Here is a 19,482-nt window from a genome sequence, read left to right as displayed (position 1 = left end):
CTTTTTTTTTAGGCAAATCAATTTCCCAGTATGAACACTTGAATAGCCCTTATTTAAATTGTGAGGTCCTAAAAGTTGTAAATTGCACTAATAGACAAATTCAGAGTTATTTCCCTTCCTCCCTTCCACGAGGCTGGAGCGAGGGCTGGGAGGCGGAGTTAGCAAACCATGACGACACTACTGCCCCTGCTCCATGGGCCCAATGGATGCAGAAAATCGCCAGAAGATCCGGGAACTTTTCGACTCGGAAGTCGAGCCATTTTGGCATCATGCGCAACTGAGTAACTTTCATAGGAATAAACGGGGCCCCGCCTCCAACGCTGTAGCCAGTTCTCTTAATACATCCATGACCACTCGGAGCAAACCTTCTCATTTTACAGCTAAACAGAACACTACAACATGTTTCTGAAAACAGAAACAGAGAAATAGACTGATAACGGCGTTCTGTGATCTGTTATTTCTTTATAGCAGACCGTTGCTATGTATAGCAGACCGTTGCTATATATAGCAGAACGTTACTATGGGCGCAGGTCTGATGTCGGACTCTGATTGACCGTTTTTGTGTCAAATTCTTGATTTCTTAAGTAAGTAGCCATGTAATAAGCTGGATAATGTACAGCTAGCGGGTCATTGCTGTGATAGGGAGCCCCCGACAGGGCGATGACGCACGTCTCTCATCGCCCTGCCGGGGTTTCTTTTACAACAATGACCGGCTCGCTGTACATTATCCCTTACATATTTGATCAGCGCTGCCTAGTTTGACCGGAGTTTGCGAGTGATTGACAGCTGCCTCCATTGATGAACAGCCAATAAGAACGCTCTCTCTCTTATCTGAAATGACCTGTGATTGGATTAGGATTAGATTTTTATTAAAGACTGAAAACAGAGCCACGAAGAGGTGCAGAAGTCTACTGCCACTTTAAATGGCTATTAAATCATCAGTCTCCTTCCAGTTTTGAGTGACAGCCTCAACCACCAATCACAACACCATATGAACACAAACGTAAAGGTGTGTGGAGGAGAGAGAGAGAGAGAGAGAGAGAGAGAGAGAGAGAGAGCAACACATGCTGCAGGCTACCTGTTAGTCTCCACAGTCAGTCAGTCAGTCTGCAGTCATCAGTGGGAAGTCAGCGCACCTCAGTGTGGCCGTCAGTCAGCGCATGTATGGTGGTGTGCAGGCTGAAAACAAGAGCGGGAAACTCCTTTGCAATGCTCGACTGACAACGCAGTGATGCCAGATTTAGTGCGCAGATTAGTCGCCTGTTTGAGCGGAGTAAAGTCACAATAAGTAGGTATACACCCAACGGAGGAGGAGGCGAAAAAGAAGCTGTGGAGGTTTTGGATTGAATGGGTTTGGACGTGTGCGCTCTGGGTTTGCTCGGATGGGATGCACGGTGAGCTTCATCTGCTGTGAAGAGGACTTTCTGCAAATGCCTGTTCACCAACATGAGGAGGAGAAGAAGAAGAAGAAAGAGAGCCTGAGAAAGGTAAGAGCTGCTGGCACAGAGAGTGGCAAGACCAGGGTGGGCGTCAAAACACGAGCTGCGTGTTTCTTCAGGTTGTTGTCGCTGCAGGTTGGATATGTTTATTAAATGCATGCTTTAATAACCCAACTGACTATCTTTATGTTGACTTTTGGTTCCACTTGACAAACTAAACATGTACGGAGTCCTCTAGAAGCACATAGTGAATATCAGCAGCATGTTTCAGTCAGCATGGGGATATGTTACATAAGTAAGAAACCATCAATCCAGGGATATACTGTCTAATACCTGCTTTGACATTAGGCATTCACACAGCTTGTGTAAATGAATGAGGTAAACCATTCACTATAATGACTGGAGGGCAACTCTGAGAAGTCCAAGTTCAGTCATGCTTGCACTCCAAGACAAAGCTCACAGGGATCATCAGGGGGGAGACCGGGGGCAATGATAACATCTCATCTATAATACATCTATAATATCTCCAATCAGACACAAGACACAACCATGGAACTCATTATGGTCTGTGATGACCCCTCTCTGCCTGCCAAAGGACAAACTGATGTCTCAAAGTTATCAAAGTTTTTCTGCAAAGAATCTTTTTTTTTTAGGTATAAAAGTATTTTTTCATCTACAGTATTTTCCTCATACAGTCTTAACATTTGAATGTCTATGAATTCAAATGTCTAGTTTTGATAACCATTGTGTTGTCTAACATTTGATATTTTTGTCAAATGTTAGTGTTGTTGTTTCTTGCCAGCTGGGTTGCTTTTTGCTATTGAATTTCCTCTTGGGGATTAATAACATGCCTTTATTCTTCTTCTTCTTCTTTGAAATGGAATGTCTCGTGCTTGTCAAAGTTTTTCTTCTAATTATATGCGTATTCTTGGTAGTTTATTGTGGTCCTTGGCATTTATATGAAGATATTACTTGCATTGTTTCAATTGCCCCCATATGCTGTTACAATCACCCCTGCACCTGGGGGCAGATGTAACATTCGACTTCTAGTGTTTGAACCAATATTGGGACTCTAACATTGCTTGTAAAAACATTTGATGACTGTTAACAAGTAGAACACAAACAAAAGAAGTTACCTACATAGAAACTATATCCAAATAGATCAAGAAGTTTTTGAGTAATGACATCAGAAACCCAAAAATGTTCCAATTGCCCCCGGTCTCCCTAATAAGTGACCCTACCTGTACTGATGTAATGGAAATAGTTTCTTCATCTTGCCCTCTGCTGCTGTGTCTGTGGTGGTTAGTTCGATTTTTCAGAGTTGTTAAATATAATAGTGCTTTTCAGGCAGAGGCTCTAATTTCTGCCCTGTGGAATGTGCTCAGTGACCTGCACTAAACTCTCCGTCTGACCCCAAACCTCACTTCACACAGCAGACCAGTCAGGCTTGATTTATTTCTTATAATGTGATCATCAGCCCTTGGCCTGTGTTTATTATGAATCTATACGCATCAGAGTTACTTTTGCACTTTTAGATATATTTAAATAAAATTGACCAAACTCTGTATGTAGATAAACAACACTCAACTCCTTCTTATTAGCACAGAAAAAGCAGTAGAACATTTGCCATGTGATGTGGGCTCGTCATGTCACGATGCCAAATTGTGGCTGTGAGCCTCCAGCAGCTGAGTCAGTTTGGTGACAATTATTTGGAGTTGATCAAGAAGGATTCAGGACATCTTTCCCCATTCACAGAGCTATAATATGATATGAGGTTGGCTGTATTAAAGGAACAGTGTGTAACATTTCGGGGGATCTATTTGCAGAAATACATATCGAATCGGCACCCAAGTATCGTGATAGTATCGAATCGGGAGATAAGTGTGTCGTCCCAGCCCTACCCAAAAGGCTGTGTAGTAATATTTAAACACTGAGTTGATTTAATCAGACATGCGGTGGAATGAACACAATATGATACGACTTTTTAGAAATGTTTGCACTTATGATACACTGTAGTTTTATTCTGTCTAGACAGCTGCGCACTAAAGCTGCGTGACGTACCCCTGCAGCCCTATCAGATGAGCTCGAGTACCCCTTCATCAACACCACCCGTCTTGTTCCAAATGTGTATGTGCTCATTTGGACTGATTTTTAAACCGGAAGTTATGTCGATGTTTAAGCTTGGTCTTTTTATCAGAAGGTTTGGCTAAGTTTAAATTTGTACTACCACCACTTGGGGTGGCAGAAGCTGGATGTTTCAACTATTTCTCCGTTTCATTTAGCCATTTAGTTAGACTTCTCTGCTCATTTGCAAACTAGTTTTCACACACTCGATAAGTCGATAAGGTTTAACCACTGACTGAGGATGTGGGAGGCGTATTCGGTGCAGTCTGCCTAATGTAGCTGGTAGTTTATTGGCTGTTGTGACAATAAATATGTTAGAAAATATCCTATTTGGCTGATTATTTTCTTCCTAAATACAAATATGTGGTTATATTCTTTTATCCTTTGTTTCCAACCATAATATAATTTTTTCTTATTTGAGCTATCACACAAGCTATCCAGTTACCCAGTATTATTACTGCATACCTGGGGTACAAGTACCCCTTGGATGGGGATCACTGGTCTAGATGCTCACCACACAGACATATTAATCAGTATACTTCTTGTGCTGCTGGGAAGTGACACTTCTAGACATCTCGGATGATTTTTTCCCAGATACGCTGAGTTGTCCGGTGGCACAGACAGACAAACAGCTGCACAGAGGCGTGTATGGCTGTGGGCACATGGAGAGCTGTGGGAAACGAATGCCCCGACTCCAGCCAGCAGCGCTGCGGTTGAAGTAATGAAGTGGTGCTAAAGTGTTGAAAATAGTCACTCAAGTGAAGTTGCCAAGTGTCAGTCATGCTGAGTATAAACAATCACTAGTGATTTAAAGCTGCAGTAGGTAGAAATGGAGCAAATATGATTTAGAAAAGTTATTTTTATCATGACAGTAGTGCATGAGACAGGTATTCTGAAAAAAATCATGTGCCTCTGTGTCCGCCGGTGCTCCTAATGGCATCTGCAAGATTTCACAGACCGGAGGAAAACAACCAATCAGAGCCGAGCTGGAGCCTTGCCGTCTCTGAGCAGCTGTCAATCACTCGCAAATTCCGATCAAACAGTCAAACTAGGCAGCGCTGATCAAATATGAATCAATATTCTGTAACTGTAATGCCTATTTCTCTCCTCAAATGTTTTCAGAAACTTCTTGTAGTGTACTGTTTAGCTGTAAAATTAGAAAGTTTGTGACCCGGCCGCCATGTTGAGACCAGTTGAGGAAATACTAAGCACCGCCCACCAGCCGGAACAAACTTTCTCATTATATAGCTAAACAGTACACTACAAGATGTTTCTGAACACATTTTAGGTCAGAAATAGACATTACAGTAACAGAATATTGATTCATATTTGATCAGCTCTGCTTTGTTTGACCGTTTGATCGGAGTTCGCAAGTGATTGACAGCTGCCTCCGTTGAATGAACAGCCAATAGGAACGCTCTCTCTCTCTGAAATGAACTGTGATTGGCCAAAGTCTCCCGTCATGGGCTAGATATTTTAAAGCCTGAGAACAGAGCCATTAGGAGGTGCAGAAGTCTAGCTATCTCTCAGAAAACTTGAATTACAATATGCTGAAAGGATATTATGGAATTTTTTGCCCAATGATGCCAAAAACATTCTGCCTACCGCAGGTTTAAAAGGAAAATTTCAGAAGAAGCTTGAACATGTGGAGCTGTTCATTGCTTTTCTGTATGACCTGGCTGAAGAAAGACACTGACACACAGTTCATGTTGTCAGAATCTGGATCACTCAATCTCCAAATACTATAATTGTCCTCTGATTTATCCTGAAGGCACTGTAGAAGGCTTTTCGTGCTGAATGCCAAATGCTGTGCACGCCCTACTGTTTTCTTTACATACCATTTTTCTTTTTTTTTTCATGCTGATGTTTTTGTCGGAGGTGTGATCAGGTGCAGAGGAATTGCTTCCTGTGGTAATTGCTCCTTGTATGTGTGCTGCTTGTGGTTTGTGTGCAAGAAGAAGAAGAGGAGTTTGGCTGCTCCTGTCAGGGGCGCTCAGGGAGGCCCACGGCGCAGAACTTTGAAGAGCGATAACAATCGGCCATGAAAGTAAAACCCTCATGTAAAACCAAAGTACACAGCCAAGACCAGATGAGGGGATATTGAATAGGCTTCAGGAAGAATGCGTGCTGTGTATTTTGCATCTAGGGGTTGTTGTATAATGGCAGTACATGGGCTGAGAGACACAACATAACCGGACTGCAACCGCACATTTGCAAGAATGGCATTAAATGAAGATGATGCATTACACTTTTGGGCTGGCACAGTTTGCAAACCAGGTCAGGGACACCTTGGAGAATACTATTCTTTACAGAAACACAACCAATGGATTTTGCATTCTTTATTTAAATTGTCGCGAAGGAGGTTAAATATCGCTGCAAACCTAAGCTACATTTTGGTGAGGAAAAACTGTCATCAACTTTAGTGAATCAACAGGATAGGGTGCATCAGTTGAAATAAGGTAAACCAAAATGCATAACCTATTTACACATGTATTTACTACATCATATGCGGCTATATGATTGAAATACAGTGAAGCAACATGATAGGTGTTTTAGTTCAAATAAGGTATTGCATTAACTACAGTAACAGTCTGGCGACCTGTCCAGGGTGTCAGCTGGGATCAGAATCAGCCCCCCTCCCCCGCGACCCTGAATAGGATAAGCGTTTACAGATAACGGATGGATGTTCAGTGTTCAGAGTTGAGATATTTGGCAGAGCAATACAGCAGAAATAAATTGAGTGGATTGTATTGTATTATTGTACTTTGTATTAATCATGTGGAGAGAAATGTGACTCCAATGGAACGCCCATGTTGCAATTTCTGCTGCAGTGTGAGAAGGAAATAGTTTTCTAACATGTAAGCCACATGAACCGGATAGAGGAGAGTATATTGACCCTCTGTTGCTGTAGCAACGTCAGAGGGGAGGGTGTGAGGCATTTTAAGTACATTTGACTGGCCTTGAGATAAAGTTTCTATATAAATAAAGCTACATGGTCTTCATAACACTACAGAAAACTACTTATTAATATTCTATTCCATTTCTGCCAATAGATTGTCACACACTGGTCCTTTTAAGTAAATGTTTTCAATGGTTTTATTTCATGATTTTTATGTAAAAGCTGTACACAAGAAGTACAATTATGCTTATTGTGTACACATGCACATGATGCAAACTATAACAAAAAAAACAACAAGCGATATTAAATCCAATCTAGGGCAGGTATCTGTTTTCCAGCCCTCAATGGGATTCAAGTAACGGGCAAACCCAACTCTCAACATAAGCAACACCGCCGACTGTCCCTCCTTAAGAAACTAATCCTCATTTCAGTTTGATGCCTGTCAAGTCCAGCTCTCTACCTTCCCTGTTTCTGAATTCCCACCAAAGTGTCAGACGGCAGGCGGGGGCTTTCCTGGGATTTGAAGATTTCCGATAAAGGTATGCGGTGAACTGAAAGTTACCTGCCGCCCCATATTGCATTCCAGTGGATGCTTTAGCTGTGGAGAAAACAGTGTGTCCTCTGTGCTGTGTCTCTGGGGAGGCCTATCATTTCACTCCTACCTGCCGGCACTGACCTGCACATGGGCCGCAGAACAAGACCCTCTCTGTGTGTTCCTCTGTGGAAATGTGCCCAGTGTGTGCTTGACCCGGGAAAGAGTTGTGATGCCTCCGCAAGGTTAACCCCTGTCATTTTACCTTTTAATGCACACAGGAATTTAACCTCTTGTGGACATTGCGTTTTATTTCCGCTTCTTTAAATAGACCTATTCTTCACATGACAGTCTGGGCAGACTATACTGCACCGGATTTGACTTGACGGTGATATGTAGAGGCTTTCACATAATAAGGGATGATATCAAAGACACTGTTTGTGAGTTAAGGTATTGTACCTTACCTGCATCGGTCTGTTTTGATGTGGTAATCCTCTCCCACATGCTGCTCCCGGCAGGTTAAACCAGCTCTGAGCAGCAAATATCAGTACGAGTTGGCACACTTTAAAATGCTTTTCTGCTACTCTGCATCCTCCCCAGCAAACCTCCCAGTTATTGGATCATTTGATCCAGTTACTTAATGACAACCTCGTGCACAGCAAGCATGAAAGTAAAAAAACTAAACATGGAGAAGAAACAACAAAAATTTGAAGGAACACAACCATACTAATAGAAACTAGGGCTGTCAATATTTAATTGCATGATTGTCCATAGTGAATTGTGATTAATCACAAATAATCGCACATTTTTTATGTGTGTATCAAGATGTACTTTAAAAGGAGATTTGTTAAGTATTTAATACTCTTATCAACATGTGAGTGGGCAAATATGCTGCTTTATGCAAATGTATGTATATATTTATTATTGGAAATCAATTAACAACACAAAACAATGATAAATATTGTCCGGAAACCCTCACAGGTACTGCATTTAGCATAAAAATATGCTCAAATCATAACATGGCAAACGGCAGCCCAACAGGCAACAACAGCTGTCAGTGTGTCAGTGTGCTGACTTGACTATGACTTGCCCCAAACTGCATGTGATTATCATAAAGTGGGCATGTCTGTAAAGGGGAGACTCGTGGGTATCCATAGAACCCATTTTCATTCACATATCTTGAGGTCAGAGGTCAAGGGACCCCTCTGAATATCGCCATGCCAGCTTTTCCTCGCCAAAATTTATCATAAGTTTGGAGCGTTATTTAACCTCCATAGCGACAAGCAAGTGTGACATGGTTGGTACCGATGGATTCCTTAGGTTTTCTAGTTTCATATGATGCCATCTTATCTTCACTCTAGCTTTAAAACTGAGATGCTGCCGGAGTCCCGCTGAAGGCTGAGCTGAAGGAGTTTCTGTTGAACTTGTATAAATTGTTTTGACGGATTTTTTTCTGGAATCGGACCCGATGACAAGCATTAGGAATAACTATATAGAAACAGCCCAGATTCTCCCTGATGGTCTTGTTTGCTTATGTAGGTCATAAAGAGGCATCAGTATTAAATTGAGACTGCTTAATAACCAGTTAAAAGTTCTTCATAGTAACTTTAATATTAATAAAATACCATTTAAATTTAATGCAAGAGACAAATTCACAGAAACTGAGATATTTCAGTTTATCTTCAGAGCCCATCAGATGTTTGTTGACATGAGCTCCAGATAATGACCTAAAAATCCTAACCATTAAGTATATATAAATGTAGTGATAATGTATTTGTGTAAATGTAGAGTGACATGTTCAATGCGTAGATTGTTCCGTACAACATCAGAGTATTCAAAATGCTGTCCAGGAATGTAGATGTGTGTGTTAAATTGCAAACATTTGGGAAGAAGTCCTTCAGCTTGAGCCAACAGCTAGCATGGAATCGTCTGATAATTTGAGCCTTTTCATCCATTTTTGGAAGTCAACGCCTTTTACTTTCAAAGCCTCGTGGTGAAAGGATGTGTGAATCCGATGAGCGGATGTTTCTTTTCCAAACAGCCTTTCAAGACATTACTGATTCGGTGATGCGTAACGTCGCCCACAAAGCCTCTGGAACAAGGAGATAATGGGACACAAAAGGCGTTCATTGAGTTTCTTAAAGTGTCTTTAATTCACTTGGCGATGCACAGTGGATAGAATGACAGTCAGAATGATAGATTAAGGCACAGGGCAACTGTATTTCCCCCCCCAGAGTCACGGTTGTGTGCCCCTTTTCTTGGAATGTAAAGCAGAGGCCTAACTTCCACCTCTGCTTCAGACCTTGTGGCATCAGCGCAACATAATACACTCCGTTTAGCCCTATACCATCCAGCCCTCTATGGCTTTGTGCGCTGTGAATGTGGCCTTTATGCTGCAGTTTTGTTGATATTTCTCTACGTGTGGGGGGGATTTTCTTGTCTTCTCCCTAATACTTGGCAAGGCGATGTGGCATTTGCTCTTGGCAACGTCGAAATCCCACAAAGTCTCACTCTGGGGGCCTTTGTAGCCATTCACAACACTTCCGAGTGATGGACAGGGAGCTCGGCTCTCCCAGGTCGCATCCCTTTCGCCTCCAAATGCGTCTTTGTGGCTCTTCTCTTTTCCCGGGGTCTTTTTCACCAAGGTCGGATGCCACAGGGCTCCAAGGGTAATTACTGTGACAGTGGAGCAGAAGTTAGGCTGGGCTACCCAGGTCGCCCAATCATGTTTTCATCATCGGGAGAATGTTTTTCTTTTGGGACGTAATAAATCCCCCCTTTGACATGCTGCATTTACTCTGAATACACACAGGAAGAAAGACCCCAGTTTTTTTTTTTTCTCTCTCTCTCTCTATTTTGCACCAATGCTTGTAACAAGCTGAGGCAGATCATTGTTGCTAGTTCGCCCTCACAGGTTTTTAAAAGGATAGGTTTGCACACTTAGACATTCCGCTGTGGAGGAATTTCATAGGTATTCGCACTGGAATGTGGTTTCTCACTGGACTGGGAGGGGAAACGTGATGAGCATTATGAATTGTAACCATGAAGTGTCTGATAAACATGTAGGCCACTCACTGTCACAGGCAAAGAAAATAAAGGGTTCACTGGGTAGTGACCAAGGCATTGTGAACATATTCATTTCGTTATGAATGTTTTTGGAGAAACATAACTCTTTACGTTATTTTTCTGTGTCTCCAGTGCCTTACAGATAACACAGGGGGGACACAACAGAGGATTGTTCTGTAGAGAAAAGTTTTGTCATGCCGTTATTATTAGTAGAACAGGAGTAGAAACTCGATAGCCCTCCGTAAAAAAAAACGGCACATGTTCCACGTTCCAGTCCTGATCCCTGTTAATGAGAGCGGGTGTGTCCCATCATATGCACCAGGCAAAGGAATCTTTAATTAAATCACACTCTTGGACACAGTGCTGCACATGTGTTGCACGCGCCTGAAATCCTACACAAGCATCACCGGCGTGCCACACATATATATATCATATACATACACAACGGCTGAGAGGTTATTTACGGTTACCCCCAAGGCTGTGTTCACACTGAGAATATATTGGTCCTAGTTTATTCTCAAATATATGTATATATGAGGCGATAAAATGATATGCAATATGAGATGATAGGAATTTGTCTACATATTTAGTTATATATTTTTATACTGGCTTTCTCTGTCATTGGTTGTATTAGTCCATTAGGCAGTGCTGTATATTAGGGGTGGAAAAAAAGTTGATTCACTAATGTATCACAATTTCTTTTTTTTTTTCTTTTTACAATTTTGAAATACATTATTTAATGCCAGAATTGATATATTTGCTTCATTTGAGTCTATGTGGAGGTAGAAGGAAGTTACTGCTTTTATTGTTGTAGTCTGAGTAACATGACATCACATCCGTTCCGTATCCGTCTACAGGCCGCATGTATTTGATGATTCTAATAAAAAAAAAAAAATTTAAGTTTAAATTTTAAAATAAAATTTTAAGTTTATGTTTTTTTTTTTTTTTAAAGTGAAACGTTTTTTTTAAGAAACAAAGCAGCGTTTGGCGACCATTTTTACACCATTCTCACTCACCGCTTAGCTTCATTCCAGATGGCCATGTCGTTGTGAAAATATCTGTGTATTGGAACGATCAGATGAGCTGAAGATGAAAAATGAGAAGAACGTTCTGTGTTTTTCCTCTTGACTTTACTCGTTGGCTTGCTTTCCTCACTTCCGTTTCTCTCCTGGTGCACTGATTCGTTTAAGCTGAACAGCCAATCAGAGTGACTTCTCTCACTGACTGGCTCCACCACTGATTCAACATACTGTATTGGCCCAAAAAATTCACGGGCAGATTACAAAAACTAGACCGACGGACGCTCATCGACGACCCCAAACTGTCCGACGGCCGACTGTTGGCTTGGCCTTAAGTATTTCTTTGGTCGAGGCAGTCCTACAAAAAATAATAGTAAAATAATAAAAATCATGTATGGCCTGACTGATACTGAATTTTTTAGGCAGATACTAATATTGATATTAAAGAGTTAAAAAATTGGCCAATTTTTTAAAAAGAATCTTAATAAGGATCCCTTAAACCAATACAGATACAGTATATCAGCAATAAGCTAATATACAGTACACTGTCAGAAATAATGGGCTAAGTTTGTACCTTTAGGGGTCCAACAGCTTGTTGCTGGGGCAGTATCCTCATAGGTTAACCCATTGTACCCCTTAACAAGGGTGCATATTAGTACCCTTACAGTTTGTACCTTATGGGGGCAAATTTGTACCCCTGGGGACAAAAATGGACCTTAATGCTCTAGGACTTAAATATACCCTTGGAAATGGTACAAATTTGACCTTTAAGAGAGCACTGCCTAGTGAGAAGCACATTGTACCTTTATGATGGCAAATTTGCACTCAGTAAAACAAGAGAAACCGTCAAAAATAATGTTTTCCCACATTTATTAACCTAAATCATTACATCATTAATCAATGACATTTTTCTTTACACTTTCAACATTTAAATCAAAAAAGTCATACAATTTATGTTAAAACTGAAACATAATTTCCATCGATACATAATTTAAAAAATCTGTAAACATTTTTTCCGAATAATGTAAACTGTATTAATGCAACACAATCCAATCCAATCCAGCATAACACGTTTCATTGAACAACAGCTTTTTCTCCCTTTTTCTTACTTTCTACGTTTTTCAGTCACAATTCCCTTAAACATTTCAATTGTTTCTAAGGGTGACATAGCAAGTTATTAAAAATGATCCAGCTCCATGATCAAGACAACAGACCGTCATCATAGTTTAGCAAAAACAGCGTTAAAGTGTATGGCAATCTTCTAGTGAGAGACAAAAACACCAACCCCCTTTCCAGTGGATAGTAAGAACTGACTCCATACCTGGAGTACCTGCACAGCTGTACATGTGCATGGGACATACTGCAACTGTATGTAACATCCTCATTATAGACACTCACCAAAGATAAGCAGCATGTAGGGTTGAATTACAGCAGCAACATGGTATCGAGCATGAAATCCTTTGGTCGTGACGCAGACCTAGTTTCTTAGGTTCTACATGGACTTTCCCAGACTGCAAGAATAGCATATTGGATTACCTTAATTGAGGGGTTTTACCCTTTAAGCCCCATTCATTTTTTTTTTTTTTTACATTACAGTTGTCAGAGAAGTTCTGAGAACATAATCTGCTACTTCTTTGCCTTCTGCGTGCCTGTCTGCCTTGGCAAGCCTTCATGGCATGACTCTGAAATAGCCTGAATACCTCCACATCATTGTATTGTGTTGTCAATGGCTGTGCAGCAACTCAGGTTTGAAGCTAATATTTCATTGGGTATTCATTTCCTACACATTAACACATGCAGCTCTTTATTCAGATAAAATATTTGCGTTGTTAATTATATTTAATCACACTGTTGATGGGAAAACACTGAGAATGTTTCATACTGTATCTGTCCTGAAAGGTTGGGCTGCTCTCAGCAGAGATAACAGTAATGGATTTAACAGTCTGCAGTTAGATAAAGTGCCTTTAAACAGTGTCAGATGAAAGCGAGCAAGGCGTTTGAGTGGCTGCATTATCAGTTAACCGTTCCCACCACGGCAACACTGTTACTTATCACTCCGCTGGATAACATTCCGTTCCCTGCACTTTCACTTTTGTGGAGCATTCCTGGGATCTCTTTGTCAATCCGTGCGATTGTCTTGTGTCTTATATTACCACTAAGCTCTACTGTAGCCAATCCTTTAACACCTGCCATCTGCATTCTTAAGTTTAGACTCTGACTATGAGATTAGTAGTCACTGGAGACCATATCATTACCAAACTAAGGGCCAAGGCACTCATTTACACTCCCCAAAAATAATGTAAGCTGTCATAGAAAGTCTTGAATTGTTTTTAAATTTTAAAATTAAAAAAAATCGTGATACATAGGTGAATACATTTTTTTCCCACCCCTAATTATTACATACTTACATGTGTAAAAAAAACCTCAACAACAACATTTGAAGCATTCAAATACTAATTTGGATGTCGATTACCATGACGACAGTCAAAGCTTCAAAGCAATCGGGTCAGCCCTAGTCTGTTCAAGTCTGTAGTCTGCAAAAATCAATCACATCAAGATGACGGAGACTGGTTTGCTCCACATTATCTCAGAGACTGGCCAAACATTTGCATTTCCACGACTCTTTTGTCCGGTGGACAAAACCACGTGACACTGTTTGCTTGATGTCTGGGTTGGCCATTTTGACTGGGGACAAGCAGACATGAAAGACGAAGGAAGACAACCACAACCGTGAACACGTTCTTTCTTCCAAACTGTGGCCTGTAACCAAAGCAATGGGCGAATTCTGTATTTTATCTGAACCCAGTTGTCTAAAATACACCAGGCACTTCAAAGTAGTTCATGACCACGTCCAGTATAGTACAGTATGACTGTAATGACGCTGTGCTTTTTTAACCAGCAGATGGGGACATGGCCATTGACTTTTTCTACCTTTTAAACTGTGATTTACTTGGACCCATGGACTTAAAAGGCAGTGTTATTAGTGCTATGTAAATTACAGTGTTTGTATAAATGAAGTTGTATACTAGGGTTCATACATGTGTTGCAGTAGTCCTCTATCCCTCTGTACCATTGTTACCAAGGCACGTCTCCAATGGCAATGTAAGCACACCCCACGACCCACCAACTTCATTACGTTTTGATTTAAATGCTTCTGGTACACAGAAACATGTGACATCACCTTTTTCCAACTGAATCCCATCAATGTCAAACCAGTGAGAAGACCTCAGTCCTGAGAAATAACCCAATCTTTTCCAACTTTGGCAGAAAAATGTGTGTTCCTGTAGAGGCCCAGACACACCAACCAGACATCGCCTCACGTCGCCTGCGTCTTGGCCAAAAAGTTGCACTCGAACACACCGCAAAGACTAGAGCCGACTGCCAACTACCACGTCATTCTACACCTACTTGAGATGAAGTAACTCAAAAAACAAAAAAACAGTGGACTGCACCACAAAACCTAGGCTGATGGACGCTCACCGACGGCCCCAAACTGGCCAACTGTCGGCTTGGTGTGTCAGGGCCTTAGGACCACATGGCTAATGGTAAAAAGCTGATTGAGAGAATAGGTTTCCCGGGCCTTTAACAACGCCTTTTTCTATAGACTGGAATTATTTTAGCCATTCAAAGTCACTGGCTCAAGTAGGAATGACAGCCAATATTAAGATGTGACTGTTGAAGTGAAAGCACTGGAGCTTTTTTTTTATGTAAGCCTCTTCCCAAGGGCCTGAAACATGACACAAAATGACAGAAAAGTGACACGAGTCTTTCAATGGCGGTTGTTTATTTGCTAATCTATTATGTTCCGACGCTGTGACAAATGCCTCATGTAGCTCCTAAAAAGAAAATGTTACCGAGTTATAAAATGTACTGAAAGAGAAGCCCCTATTCTTCTAAAGCACTGAATGATTCCAATGTAAACACTATTAAAAGCTCCCATGCCGAGGTGATGGCTGTGTAATGTCCCATCGTTCTCCTGCAACGAGGTCCGTTTCTGAGAAGTTAATTCAATTAAAGCAGACAAAAGGCCACTGGCACCAATAAAGTTTGGGTGAAATGTGAAGCCATGCGATGGACACACACACAGTCTTGTGGCCAGTCAAGCGTGATTTACATTTGCATAATGCCCGGCTACTGGGCAGGCTCTCCGTCGCCATGGGTTACAGTTGGTGCTGTGAAGAAATTCAGCTCCGTGTTTAGTGGGTGTATCTTGTCTGACGCTGACAGGAGGGGTGTCCTCACCACCACCACACACAGACAAATACACACACTATTGTATTACTATACTTGTAAAGACCCCGCTTTGTTCCTTACACCTATAAACCCTTATCTTCCAAATCTCTAACTGAACTATAGTAGTAAAGAGAGAGCTGAACCTGAAGGCTGCGGTGGTTTCATGCATCTGATCAGAGGCCTGTTTCACCAACTTTACGACATGCATGCTGCTATTTGCAACATGAAATAATTTTCTCTCCTGTTAATTAAAAGTGTAAATCTCAAGTTTCATCACGAGACGATATATTGATTCTTTGGACAACGATACAATATTTGCTGATATCACAAAGTCTGCCACGATATGATTTTGATTGGATTAAATTAAGGGGCCTGTTATCAATATGAGACATCATCATATGCCCATTTAATACAATCAGTTATACTTATATCAACTCACAACAAGGAACGAGATGCGCTTGGGTTTAAATAGTGACACAGACAGAGACGTGCAATGGGAATTTCAAAATAAAGGCGTAACTGAAAGCTAGGGTTGGTAATCTTCTTCAAAAACATTTTTTTTTGTTATATTAGTTGAAACTTTCATTACATTCCGACAGTATTAAAAAAAGAAAAGAAAAGAGGTATCTGTGGCTGTCACAGGACTGTTATAGGCCCGTCCAATCATTTCTTTGGAGCAGAATGAAATGATTGGACGGGCTACCTACCTGTCTAAATACCTACCGGCGTACCTGCGTGCCCGTACACTCATTGCGCGTCACCGGAGCAAAGAGTATAGCAGCAAAGAGGCGAAACTCTGGTGATTACAGCCGCTAGTTGGTGTTGCGGTAGCGGTGTCGCCATTTTGGACTGCAAACGCCAATACGTCCATCGCCATGAATGTATAAAGAGACATCTATAAATCAGCTACTTTCATTGGAAAAGAGTTGGCAACACTGGGCTGGGTTTTTTCGGCTGGATCATTTTTAAAATCTAGTGTACTCTTGCTGGTTTCTCAGCATTACCGACCCAATGATGATATGTATCGATGTTTTCACTTTGTATCGATGATATTGGATCGTTGATAATTGAATCTGTATTCTGAATTATGTTTTGAGGGAAACATATTTTGTAATCTTATAGGAGACGGGGTTGTTTTTCTGCAGTTTGTGAGCGACGATCACATGACAACATGACATTGCCGCTAAACAATGCTTGCAAATGTGAAATGGGCGCCAGGGTGCCTCCCAGAAATCCTCACTACAAAGGTATTTGTTCAACTGGGAGTAGACCTCGGGGAAGATGCAGGAGGACTGCAGATGTCATCTGGCTTGGGAGCTCTTCTGGATTCTCCAGGAGATAGATAGATACTTTATTGTCATTGTCATTGAAAACAACGAAAAACAGTTTAGCAGCTCTTTGCAGTGAAAAACAAACATTAAAACATTCAGTCACAAGTAGAACAATAAATAAGTGGATCATCATCATAAAGTGCAAATTATGGTTCAGCAGCTAGTGTCCTCAGCCTTTGGGGGGGGGGGGTTCTACACACTTGACAGCCTGTGGGTAAAAGCTGTTTCGTAGTCTGTTGGTGTGTGTTTTAATTGTCCTGTATCTCCTTCCGGAGGGAAGGGGAGCAAACAGTACATGTCCAGGGTGGGTGGGGTCTTTGGAGATACAGCTGGCTTTCTTACAGAGCCGACCAGTGTATAGGTCACTGAGGGGGGGTAATGTGGTCCCAATCACTTTTTCCGCCATCCTCACCACCCGCTGCAGGTCCCTCCTGTTCTCCACTGTGCAGCTAGCAAACCACACAGTGCAGCAGTAGGTCAGGAGGCTCTCAATGGTTGCCCTATAGAAGTTGATCAGCAGGTGTTGAGGAAGGTGAGCCTGTTTCAGCTTCCGAAGGAAGTAGAGTCTCTGCTGGGCCTTCCCCACCTGATGAGAGATGTTTTTGGACCAGGTGAGGTCTGACGAAATGTGGACTCCGAGGTACGTGAAGCAGTCCACCCTCTCCACCTCCTCTCCACGTACGCAGAGGGCAGAGTGCTCCACCCGTCTTGCTCTCCTGAAGTCTATTATCATTTCTTTTGTTTTTGTTGTGTTTAAATCCAGGTTGTTATGGGAACACCATTGTGTCAGATGTTGGATCTCCTCCCTGTAGGCTGTCTCGTTGTTGTTGGTTATCAGTCCTACTACAGCAGTGTCGTCTGCAAATTTGACCATGGTGTTGGTGGGGTGAATAGTTGAGCAGTCATATGTGAAGAGGGAGTAGAGAAAAGGACTGAGGACACACCCCTGTGGTGTTCCAGTGCTCAGGTTCAGAGTGGCCGAGGTGTGGTCCCCCATCCTGACACACTGGGGTCTGTTCCTGAGGAAGTCCAGCACCCATGTGCTCAGTGAACTGCCTAAGCCCAAGTTGCTCAATTTTTGAACCAGTTTGTGTGGAATTATTGTGTTGAAAGCAGAACTGAAATCAACAAACAGCATCCTTACATATGTGTTGTTGTGATCCAGGTGTGTAAGGGCTGCGTGAAGAGCTGTTGTGATTGCATCATCCGTCGATCTGTTTGTCCGATAAGCGAACTGGTGTTGGTCAAGATCGGCAGGGATGACAGTTTTAATGTGGGACAGAACTAGTCTCTCGAAACATTTTGTGATAATGGGGGTTAGAGCAACTGGCCGGTAGTCATTCAGGCAGTTCACTTTTGTTTTCTTGGGTACAGGGACGATGGTGGTTTCCTTAAGGCATGTGGGAACAACAGACTGTTCAAGTGAGAGGTTGAAGATGGTTGTAAATACCCCTGTTAGCTGGTCTGCACAGGCCTTAATGATTCGTCCAGAGACCCCATCCGGTCCTGACGCTTTCCTGATGTTGACTCGGCGCAGGACGGATTTGACCTGGTGGTGTTGGAGCTTTATCGGTTGGTCCTTCTCAGTTAGTGCAGGCTGGATGTTGGTTTCCTTGTTTTCCCGGTCGAACCGAGCGAAGAAGTGATTCAGGGTATCAGGAAGAGTGTTGTCTGTGGGACTTGAGGCTGTATAGTTGTTTTTGTAGCCCGTGATGGTTTTTATCCCCTGCCACATGCTCTTGGAGTCATTGTTCTTAAAGTGCTCCTCTATGCGCTCTTTATATCTGCGTTTGGCCTGAGGCGGTGCAGGATCTGCCAGGGGAGATGCTTCTGGTTTTGTTTCATTCGCTGCCAACGGTATTCAAACCTGGATCAGTGGCAGTAGAAGTTGGATGCGTGGAGCTTTCTCATCCCTCAAAAATGAGCATGCCTGATTTAAAAAAATAAACAACTAAAAGTTGATGAACTGAGCTTTCACGCAGTTGTTCAAAGTTGTGTTTGCACTGAGTCATATTTTACCAAATTCGGTCTGTCTTTATTAGTCATCATCCCAGGATTGTGTAGCCACAAACCATAAATCTTCAGGGATTATAATTTTGCCGATCATCCTTGATAATCTGCCAGCATCATTCCACATACTACATCATTTCTTGCACATGTGGATGACTTCATGCGCTCCCAAAGTACTTTATAATCTGCCAGTAACGCCGCTATGCTTCGTAGAAATCCTCTAAGAGATGATGGAACTCACCCTGTGTGCAGATGATTAAGTGTTTCAGGGATGTTGTGAGTACATTGTTTACTTTCCTGGGTGGAGAAAAGTAAGGCCCCATTACCATGTTCACAGCCTGACCAGTGGCTTTAGCCATGTTGGATTTCCTCCACTACTAGAGGACGTCATATAGTTTGATCTTTCTTAAAACGATCCTGACATTTGGTGATTGTGGAGAAAAGAGACCAGCAAGGGGGCAGTCAGCGTTGTGATTTGTTGGCACAGTAGCAAGCCTGAAACAGTTATCTGTACCAAAGAAACGACTTGCTGCAGCGGGATGTTCATGTGGTTTAATCACAAATGACAAGTGTGAGGTCATGCAACATGCGCTTCCAATTTAAACCCATGCCTCTGCCTTATCCCCAGCGCACATGGGAGGGAGGAGTGCTCACACAACACACACACACACATTTCAGACACTCCTTTGGCAGCAGCATTCAACGAGGCCTCACTCATGGCTTAGCACTTTGAGGAGTGATAACAATCGGCCAGAAAGTAAAGGCCCCCACACCCCATGTTAAAACCTAAGCACACAAGGCACACTTTGATCCAGCTGAGGGGGGTTTG

The 19,482-nt window shown here is 42.1% G+C and overlaps 1 protein-coding gene across 10 annotated transcripts in view; it reads left to right on the top strand.

The window, feature by feature from the left end:
* Positions 1–1,093: 1,093 nt before the first annotated feature.
* The window catches only part of tns1b (tensin 1b), a 203,583-nt gene continuing 185,194 nt past the window's right edge, over positions 1,094–19,482 (top strand). For 3 of the 10 annotated variants that reach the window (XM_074658336.1, XM_074658330.1, XM_074658329.1), the window contains exon 1: positions 1,096–1,487. In XM_074658336.1, the coding sequence (XP_074514437.1) occupies positions 1,383–1,487 (105 nt within the window). In that variant the 5' untranslated portion in view covers positions 1,096–1,382. Of the gene's footprint in view, positions 1,488–19,482 lie in introns of all 10 variants that reach the window. The other 7 variants (XM_074658335.1, XM_074658337.1, XM_074658332.1 and 4 more) reach the window with 3 other exon arrangements.

The sequence above is a fragment of the Sebastes fasciatus genome, chromosome 14, assembly GCF_043250625.1.
Source record: "Sebastes fasciatus isolate fSebFas1 chromosome 14, fSebFas1.pri, whole genome shotgun sequence".
In the NCBI taxonomy this organism is placed as follows: Eukaryota; Metazoa; Chordata; class Actinopteri; order Perciformes; family Sebastidae; genus Sebastes; species Sebastes fasciatus.
This window is presented reverse-complemented; position numbering and strand designations above follow the sequence as displayed.